The 10,940-nt window shown below is 29.9% G+C and overlaps 1 protein-coding gene across 1 annotated transcript; it reads right to left on the bottom strand.

The window, feature by feature from the left end:
• Nucleotides 1-498: 498 nt before the first annotated feature.
• On the bottom strand, nucleotides 499-10,661 carry SCOT (Succinyl-CoA:3-ketoacid CoA transferase). The gene is made up of 9 exons (XM_088270391.1): nucleotides 10,521-10,661; nucleotides 10,035-10,227; nucleotides 7,487-7,605; nucleotides 7,031-7,171; nucleotides 6,677-6,947; nucleotides 5,642-5,791; nucleotides 3,421-3,576; nucleotides 1,829-1,950; nucleotides 499-829 (listed from the first exon to the last, which is right to left on the bottom strand). The coding sequence occupies exons 1-9, from the start codon at nucleotides 10,593-10,595 to the stop codon at nucleotides 569-571; spliced, it is 1,488 nt and encodes a 495-aa protein (XP_088126517.1). The 5' UTR covers nucleotides 10,596-10,661; the 3' UTR covers nucleotides 499-568.
• Nucleotides 10,662-10,940: the final 279 nt, after the last annotated feature.

The following is a 10,940-nucleotide window of genomic DNA, read 5'->3' as shown; positions in this document are numbered from 1 at the left end:
AAATTATTATAAAGATAAATTAAGAATAAACTTTAATTACAAAGCAACACATTGTTTATTTTATTATTATACACCCACTTTACATATTATTTACACTTAATTTTCAAAAGGAAAATATTACCACGTTATATATATATATATATATATATATATATATATATATATTATATATATATATATATATATATATATATATATATATATATATATATATATATATATATATTTATATATAAATAATTTTAGTCTGCATAATCGGAGGGCATGTATGACTAGATGTATGGATGTGAAGGAGGCGAGGAGTGTATGTCAGGACAGAAGAGTGTGGCGTTCCATCCTTTCTGCCTACTCTCAATTAGAAAATTCTCAACGCGCCCGCTGGTAGGTTTATAATTTAAATAAAAAAAAAATTAAAATATAAAACTGAACCGCAAGACCAACTTGTCGGTACATATATTATCATTAGTTTCATGGGAAATTAAGAAATAAGAAAATATATAATAATAAACAAAAAATTATATATAAAATCTTATGAACATAAATGGATCCAATTTTTAAAAACTGAATTCTAGTTTAAACGATAATATTTAAAGAGAAAAAGTCCAACCTCGCTTAACAGACTAGGTTTTAACAATAACAATAATATGTATGCACAAACCTTCTCAGTAATGATGGTGTTAACACAATTTTTTCCTGTTAATGGTAAGTTACACTGAGGAAGAATTTTATGACTTCCATCTTTAGAGGAATGTTCCATAGTTACAACTACTTTAGTTCCGGGAGCAGCTACTAAATCCATGGCACCTCCCATACCCTTAACTAGTTTTCCCTGCAATTTGAAAACAAAGTACTTTTCAGATACTATAAATATCTTGCAGAAAAGAAGATTTTTAGGAGAACGAAATATGTATAAAGGTCTTGGTTACTTTTACTATACATAATAAATTACACATCAATTTAAAAAAATGATTTATTTGCTTGTCAAGGTGTCGAATGATTCATTTCGGATTGTTTTATCTAATAGGAAATATCTGAATTTTATCAAAGTTCTTATTTTTTTATTATTAATTTTCATGTTCAAATTTTGACATACTAAAAAAACCTTATTATGAAACTTAAATAGTAATTTTGATTTAATAGAATTTTTATAACATTCGTAACATACATTTCTTAAAAATTCCAATATCTGTATGAAATTGTCATATGTAATGTGCGCGTATGCACATGTGCCTGTGCGTGTATTAGCATGAGCACGTGCGTGTGTGACATGATGGTGTGTCTCTGAAGTTTTTTTTTACTTTTGCTGGCGCACTATATTATGGCCGTGTTAACCAAGTATTAAAGATTGCTGTTCTATTTCATAAAATTCAACTGTTTAAGGCTTAAACAGTTAAATTTTATGAAATAGAACAGCAATCTTTGACTTAAACTTGAAACACATGTTCTTGGATTGATATTATCTATTGCATACCGCTTTATTTTTATTGCCGTTACTGCCATACCCATTCAGTCCCAGAGAAGGCTAAAGGATTCGAATGAATACAGAATACACCATTAACAATGTCATAACATACCCTTCAGGGATGCACTTAACATTAACCACACTCAATGTCTATTGCCACATGTGTTCTTTGAGACAGTAATTCTTAGGAATGTAACAACTGGGACCCGTATTGCCGCATGAATGACGGAATGATTTTATTGATGCACTTTTCTCAGATAACTGCTAATTTTCAGAAATTTTTGACTGTATGTATGTATATATTTTTTCTTTTTCTTTTCTTCGAATGTGGTATTTAAATTAATGAAGATAGTAAAATATTCTTACGGGAACAAGCCAGTTAGCAAGGTCACCATATTGGGATACTTCCATTCCGCCCAGTATTGTTAGGTCGACGTGTCCTCCACGTATCATGGCAAAACTATCGTCGGAACCAAAAAAGGATGCACCTATAAAATGTATAAAACGACTATGTACATATAAACATTTGAGTACACAAAATTTTAAATTTAACCAGAAAAACATAGTCATAGTATTTATTTATTACCATTATTTTTTAGAGGCTCCAACAAATGCTTTTATGTATGTAGTAAGTAGTTAAACTAAACTGTTTGATGGTGAGTGAGATCACTAGAAAAATATGTCAGAACTTGCTTATGATTAAATTAATGCAATTAAAAGTTATTACTTTATTTGGGTTTCCAGTAACGCTGGCGCAATGTAGAAAGGTAATTTAAAATATGGACATAGACTGTTGACAGGAGTTTTAAATTATCATTTAATAGGAGGACTACTCAAGTTTTAGTTTGAAACCTAAATATAGTATTACTTTCTTAGTTATGTTAATTAAATCATAAATAAGTACGACGCGTTACAAAGTTAATCCTGTTAAATTATGTCTGGCCCAGTACCAAAAATATTTACTGGGAACTTTGCCTTTTTAGTTATTTAGTAATTTCCATTATTTTAGAAACAATCCTCATAAAGTTTGCTTTTCCCCAAAAGATCTATATGTTCATGTTAAGATTTTTTTTATTTTGTGATAAATTTTTTGAAATTATGTAATATTTTATCAAGAGAATACTTTTTCATTTAAAGGATTTTCGGGTTAGATGATTTCTACTATAAATACACATACTATAGTGCTTTTGAGTTTTGTGAAGTCAGTAGGTACCTACCAGCTCGGCATTTTATGACAGTGAACTACTTTTGTAGTTTATGAATATTACGCTTCCTTTGGGAATTTTTACGATAGTTTCCTTTTTTGTATGATCTATGTTTACTATAGACAATGCATAATAAACGTTATGAGGTGGGGAATGTCGGATCAATTCAGACCAGTTCAGTTTAAAACTAACCCTCGAATTGCAAACATGTCTAAAAATAAAAGTGTCTCTGAATTCTTAAAAAGGTTGAAATAATTTGTGAAATAGAATGTGGCACGAAAAATGTTGAAGTGTGTAAAAAGATTTCATCCTCCACAGTATTAACATTATGGAAAATAAGAATGTTTTCTAAATCAACATTTGAAAAGAACATCACGGAGACAAGAAAAAATAGGCCATGTGATGATGCACAAATGTTGGAGCTTTGCTACAATGGTTTTGTACCCAAAGCAGCGCAGGATTTTCTTATAATAAAATTTTATAATAAAATTGGGTTGACCGAAAAATATGACATGTATGTAAATAGATTTGAATTGTATATTTTTATTTGAATTGCTACTTTTTGCGTGATGTGACCGTTTCAAATACTTCATGCCTTCATGTGATGGGTATATTTATAAAAATTTCTTTTCTCTGATATAATGAGTAAATTTAGCGGTCCCATATTCCTAATAATAACCAAATTTGACTGTACTTGTAGATATTGTAAATCCTATTCAATACATACATAGTGAGTTAAAAAATATAACTAACCTGGTAGAACTGTGACCGTTTCTTTTCCAGCATTGATAAGGTCGGGATCGACATTTTCTTTTGAGGGAAATGGTCCTAGACCAAGGATACCATTTTCAGATTGAAGGAATATATTCATATCAGCTGGAATGAAGTTACTTGCAAGCATAGGCATTCCTGTAATCATGATGTTGATGGAGTTAATATTGTACATGTACAGGGGGGATTTCTAAAAAATGCAATTAGCAGTGCTATGTAAAATTGTCCGCCTATGTGCGCCTTCGTAGTGTAATGGTCAGCATGCTCGGCTACCATACTGGAGGTCACAGGTTCGATTCCGAGGGGGGTCAAATATTTATTTATTCAATATTTTTCTGGACTGGTACCTGAAGCGGAGGGCTGATCACCTGTCCTTCATGTGTTTATGATCAAGATAATACTGCGTTTATATTATGCAGTGCCCTATGCACCATTGGGTGCGGATAAGGGTTCTATATGTAAAATTGAAGTTCAGATATGCATACATATTTGTATAAGTGTTATACGTATCATAAAACTAAATGTTCAATACATATATGGTTCATATTAACTAGACTTGCAAAGTAGAGGTTTCCCTTTAATATTTAGCCTAAAGCAATTTACTCAAATATTTTTTCCAAAAAACGTTTTTGTGCAGTAAAGATTCAAAGGGAAAATACTTCATTGAGGTGAAAAAAATAAATACTTCAATGCAGATCACTGGCAAAGTCTACAAAAAAGGTTTACAAAAAAAAAAATACTAACTGCCCCATTTTATAACATCTTGTATAATTTCTAAACTACGAGGTTTATGAAATAATTTTTTTTTTATTTCATTCGTATGATATGATTCAGAATCATTTAGCAAAATTCTATATTGAAATTATTTGCAGTAATTAACTATAGCAATACATCCATCAGTTTAAAAAAAAATCATTTCATTATGAACATAGCTTTTAAACTGTGCATGCCGCTACAGCTAAAAGTTGTTTATTAACTGCACATTAGCTAAGTGAGAGTAATTTTGTGATAATTTCACAATCCCTCGGGCAGCTAGACAGATAATGATAAAATAATGTCATATGATTAAATAAAGGTTAAATTGCCATAAATAAGATAATAATAATTGTTTCAGATTTTAAAATTAGCATAAGAGTGGTCTTTCACTTCAAATTGAATGTAAACAAGGAATAATTGAGAAGATTATGAAGAGTACTTTACGGTGGTATGGACATGTAGAGCGAATGGATAACGAGAGAATGACTAAGAAAATATACATGGCGAATGTGAGTGTGGCGTTCCATCCTTTCTGCCTACCCCTGCGGTGAAACGGCGTGATGGTAGTAGTAGAACAAACCAAATTGGACGCCTTATAAATCAAATTGGAGATTTTACAAAACAAATTAGACATTATATTTTATTTAATAAAAAAGTTTTTTTTTATTCATTTCAGTACTACATACACTGTCAGTGTGAATACCTGCCAATACCTTTTATTCCTAAGACTAGCCAGTGCATTAGTCGCCGAGTTGGCAAGCCTCGGCGCGATGTGTACTGAAGTATTCAGACAAATTTTTCAATACTACTTTGAATGATTGGTGCTATTGTACTTTGAATTTTTAAAAGATATTCAAACTCTAAACAATATAACGTCTAATTTGTTTTGTAAAATGTCCTATTTGATTTGTTGAACATCCAATTTGATTTATAAGGTGTCAAATTTGGTTTGTAAAACGTCTAATTTGTAGTGAAAAACCTGTAGTGTCATAATTTATTTTCTAACCCTTATCGGCACCCAACTGTGCATAGAGCACTGCATCGTATTGACGCAGTGTTATTTTGATCATTACTTACATGAAGGCAAGTTGATCACTCCTGCGCTTCAGGGACCAGTCCAGGGTAATATTAAATCAATATTAGAGTAACATCACTAATATTTATTTTCACCCTTCCCCTTGGGAATCGAACCCGGGACTTCCAGCACGGTAGCTAAACACGCTAACCATTACTCCACGGAGGCAGACAATAATACATACATAAATAAACATACATAAATTTGGAAAAAGAATATTTATATGTATGCATAGATATTTATCTTAAAAATTATGAGAAAACAAGATATTTCTTATCTCATAAAGATAAGAGTGCAAAGTGTGTTGTGTGAAATGTGGGTTTATCAGTAAAAAAAAAATTGATAGCAACATTTACATGGAGTAACATTTACCAATTCCCAAATTAGCGTACATTCCTTCTTTGAATTCTGCAGCTGCTCTTCGTGCAATTCGTTCTCTGATTTTCATCACTGGTGTTTGTACAGTACTTTTTTTTTCTTTAAAAAGAGAAAGCTTTTCAATTCTTTTTTCGTAGTTTTCCCCTTGAAAATAAAAAAAATTTATTAAAGTAAAACTTTCTGTTGATTCCATATATTATTTTTTTTACAATTACAAACCATATTGAATAGTCATCAGGGCATGCAAAATCACTAGAAAATGGCATTTCTGGTAAAAATATTGAATACAGAAAATTTATCATTAATTATGAAGGTGCCAAAAAGTTAATATTATGGCATAATATGAAGCAAAAACAACCCTTCTAAAAAATACTGCTTTTAATTTTATTTTAGTAACAGAGTGATGCTTAAAAACTTGTGTGGGAATTATTTTATTTTATGGCGGCAAACCTTTAATCTCGACATTTTAAAATGGATTCAATATTTTTTTCTCTCATCATATTCCCATAAACTACTAGAATTATTTCTCTAACTTCACATTTTATCATTTTCCTATATTGTTGTAAAGGTAAATATATGTACATATAATATGTAAACCAATGTCATTAAATGTTGTGCATGATGCTCTATAGTTGTGATCTCAACGGCTGTGACTATGTATCTCAACACACTAGTGGCGGAGGAATATATGATGCTGGGATACAAAAACTTGTCACATGTTAAGAAAAATGCTTAAATTTGCTAGGTGGCTATGTAGAGAAGTTATTTAAGGTATGTTCTTTACAAATAAAATGTTCATATTTATTTATATAAACTTGATTTTTTTTATACTCCCAAATGGGTACTATTTTCCGGAAAACCCTCGTATAGTAAAAAAATTTACTGAAACAGATATTGTAAATATTTTCTCATATTTCTCGAAGCGTTTTACTAATCTTTTGCTAAAAATTAATCAGTAAATTAAATAAATCATTAGGAGGTTTCTTTTCAATGTTAGGATTATAATTTGAAAAATAAAGAAAAAAAAACCTTTGATTAATCTGTGTACAAATATCCCAGGGACATGTACATTATCTGGATCTATAGAGTCGACCACTTCTTCAACTTCGGCAATAGTTATTTTAGCCGCTTTACACATAGCTGGATTAAAGTTTCTCGCACTCAATCTGAATACGAGATTCCCATATTTATCTGCTTTCCACGCCTTGATAAATGCATAGTCTCCTGTGATAGCTTCTTCCATTATGTAGGGTTTACCGTTAAACATTTGAGCTTGCCTTGGCTGACTAGCTATATCCACCTGAATAATAAATAAGTATCTTGAGTAAAATAATAACTGAACAATCAAAAGTTAATGAAATAGCACATTGCTAAATAAATTACTTTTCCATCAGCCGCATATTTGATGGGTGATCCTCCTTCTTGAATTAATGTTCCATACGCTGTAGGTGTAAAGAATGCAGGGATTCCAGCCCCTCCAGCCCTAATACGCTCAGCGAGCGTTCCTTGTGGAGTAAGTTCTAACTAGAATTTAAAAACATATATAAAAAATCATTAACATTAAAAAGCATGTGCTTATTCTACTAAGTGAACATAAATATAAATAATATAAAAGATAATAAATTACATTAATATTAAAGATAATTTATTTGCAGCAAAACCCACTCCGATAAAAACAATTATTACGCTCCAAATAAAGCAAAACGTAAACATTATTCCTATGATTTATATGTGTTAAAAGATAACAGAATATAAAATACATATAACTTTTTACAATGAAAAATAAAAATTGAGTTTGGACTAATTTATTAATTTTCAAACAAAATTTAAAGTTCTAACCTCAAGTTCACCACTAAGGTATTGTTTTTCAAATTCTGCATTTTCTCCCACATATGAAGCAATCATTCGTTTGATTTGTCTTTGTTTTAACCATAAGCCTAAACCAAATTTGTCAACTCCTAAAATCAAAAATGAAGGTTAGTTATACAATATACATGAATAAAATACACATTTTGAATAGAGGATAACATAATTAATATAAGGATAACATAATCATGAATGGAAGTTTTATAAGAATGTTTTTAAAATTGATATTCTATTCAACCATTGATAAACATATGGGTTTTTATTAGAGAGCATTTTTAAGATAAACAAATAAAGGGGCCTATCGCACTGTACAGTTGGCCTTAGGACCAACCGTAGTACAAAGTTTTAATAAAACTCATGAAGCATCACGACTAGCTTGATAGCAAACAACTGTATGCGGTTAATAATGTATCATTGAAAATACTAGTTGGCGTTTGGTTGGCTTTTTTATGTTCTTGCTATTATAAATCTTGAAGAGGGCGGCCTCTGCAGAGTTATTGTGTACTTGTGCCAAAAAAAAAACATTGAAAGAACAAAAAAATAAAGAAATGGATTCACCCATTATTACAACACTAAAAAAGATAATTTGTGATGAAGCGTCTAAGAATTTTGTGTTGGATACGTTGGCCAATATTTTTGACTGATCACATGGGACATAATGCGGCTAAACGGAGGATGGGTCGCAACTACCCTACAGGCCGCAGTGATTGATGACCAACTGCAAGTACTGCAAGCAAATTTGTACATCTATTCATACAAACATTTGGTTATCTACATATAGCATATGGGTCATAAATCTTGAATATTTTTAGCAAAAATATCAGTTATAGTAATAAATAAAAAAATCAAATTGATTTTACATTTACATGTAAAAATATGTATGTTTGAGAAGACTAAATATGACATGTACATTAAATACTTTATTAAATATCCTGCAAATAATATTTCTTGATAATATTTGTGCATTATTTTTAAATGTGTCTTAAAACAGCTAATTATTATAAAATGTCTATTAACAACTTGAGTTTTTAAATACATATTTATCAACTAAAATACATGTAATCAGATATACCAATAAATGTTTTTATATGTTTTGTCATTGTGTAGATTGTAAATACTTTGGCCTCGAGAATAACTTAAAATATAAATAAACAGGTTTAAATTCAAATTTTATCAGAATTAACATGAATGTGCCTCAATTATCAGGTACAAGTGTATAAAATTTTGTGGCTTAAATTGATGATTTCGATGGGTGATTATTAGTGAGTAGAATGGAAGTAATATGCACAAGGATAGGTTGAAAAAAGGAATTGTGATTTTAAAATATAGAATTAATTTTTATAAACAACTTTATCAATAATTAAATACATAAATAACAAACTCAAGAACCATTGATAAATTATAAGAGATATATGTGTAGACGTCATATTTTACAAAATTACACATTAAAATAATTGCTAAATCAACATAATTTTTTTTACAACATTTTGAGTGTGTCCAATTACTTGTTCACAAATATGGATTATCTCCAATTATAATCACCAAAACCAGCCTATGATGGTCGTCAGCCCCGTAAATGCCCAGACTTACATATTTTTCCTAATCTTTGATGAGATGTCAAAAAATATATATATATTTTTTTAAATGATGGATCAATTTTCAAGAAAACTTTTGTAAATTGTACAGTAGAATTTTTTTATGTGGTATTTAATCAATAATAATTCATTAACATTAATAATTGATAGGGTAGAAAATAATTATAAAGTACTAGCGCAGGAATAACCTTTAAGGTGTTGCGGGGCGGTTTTTTCTTCAACCCTTGCTTTTGAGCTCCCAACCCTAATTATACTCAGACAGTCTGCCACCCGATCCTCAGTTTACTAATCACAAGTAACCGTAAACCTAATTGCAATCTGTACATGTTTTTTGACACCTCACGCGCTCTACTAAAAGTAAGCAAATAGAACGCTTATAAGCTTATCTCGGTCTCTTTGAATTGTATGTAAAATACACTTTTGAGTGTTTCCCGTTAATATAAAGTATTGTTTATTTAGGTTGGTATTCCATCATAAATATTCACAAGCCTTCACTCATTTACGGGTAATTTTAGCTCTAACAAACAAAATACATTGTAATAACAATAAGTAAATGATAAAAGAGGCGATAGAGATAGAAGCAAAAAAAAAAACAACAATAATAATAATGATTAATTGACATGAAGGAAAATATAAAACACACAGAGTTGGAGTCCCAAATAAATTTCCGGAATAGCTTTAGACTAAATGATCCCCACTAAAAAATAAAATATAAAAAGTACTGTAATTAAAGCAATTAAAACATTTTTATTGTTTTTAGTGGTTAATGAGAAATAATTCTAGTTAGAAACTCATAAGAAGAGAAACTTTGCAACATAAATATTTTTGATTACTGGATGAACAAACGTTTTCAGAAATAACTAAAGATAATTTACATCGTGTATATTGTGATGTTTTTAAGGAAAACAGCAGAAGAAAATATCTACCTGCATTGTTAGAAACAACAGTAAGATTTTTCGCTCCATGTGTTAACATTGCATTTATCAGATTTTCTGGTATTCCACACAAACCAAACCCTCCCACAAGCACTTTAGAACCGTCTTCTACATCACTGATAGCTTCTAAGGCATTATTGTAAAGTTTACCAGATGTTTTAGTGCTATAATTGCAAGATGCGATCTGTAAAGATAAAATATTATAAACCAAAAACATATACTATATTAAGAAAAAAAATACTTCTACAAGGTTGTGATAACTTTAATAAGCTTATTGGGGATTTTATTTTACTATGTAAATATAGAGTATAATGCATATCTTTTTTACATTTTTTATAATTATACATAAATAAATATAAATATTATTGACTTGATAATCTAATTTCGTATAAAATAATATTATCGGAATTAGGCATCAATAGAAAAGTCTAATGCTGAAGACACGCAATACTATGGATCTAAAAGCGTATACCATACCTTGATAAGATTGTCATATCTTTTATTTAAAATACTACGCCGGACGGCGAAACACCTCAACGGAAAAGCAGCCATTTCTGAACTAAACAAACACACACTAATTTGAATGAACTAATACAGAAACCTAGAAATGTCAATGTCAAATTTATGTGGTTATGTCAAAGTAGCACCAGATGTATAACAATAGACAACTGTCAGTGCCTCCTAGATATATTTATCTTAGGTCGATAGGTGAGTAGGTAGGTACCTATTCTATCAAACACTGGATTTTCAACAAACTTGAAAGATTTATGTAAAAATTGTAAAATCAAACACAGATTTTTAAAGTCTACTAAGTCGTATTTTATTGTTATAAAACATATAAACATTAATATTGTGACAATTGTTTCGCCTAGTTATGACATTTTCAAGCGAATTTTT

Source organism: Brachycentrus maculatus, unplaced genomic scaffold (genome assembly GCF_059751285.1).
Source record: "Brachycentrus maculatus isolate JH-2025_06_01 unplaced genomic scaffold, ASM5975128v1 h1tg000381l, whole genome shotgun sequence".
In the NCBI taxonomy this organism is placed as follows: domain Eukaryota; kingdom Metazoa; phylum Arthropoda; class Insecta; order Trichoptera; family Brachycentridae; genus Brachycentrus; species Brachycentrus maculatus.
The sequence above is the reverse complement of the archived record's forward strand: the minus strand, read 5'-3'. Positions and strand labels throughout refer to the sequence as shown.

Excerpts from the sequence above, each read along its gene's own strand:
- SCOT (XM_088270391.1), bottom strand. The coding sequence starts at position 10,595 with ATGGCTGCTTTTCCGTTGAGGTGTTTCGCCGTCCGGCGTAGTATTTTA. Across the intron at positions 7,606-10,034 it reads TGTTGTTTCTAACAATGCAG|GAGTTGACAAATTTGGTTTA; the intron begins GTAGATATTTTC and ends TTTTGATTTTAG. Across the intron at positions 6,948-7,030 it reads AATATGCGGCTGATGGAAAA|GTGGATATAGCTAGTCAGCC; the intron begins GTAATTTATTTA and ends TTTATTATTCAG.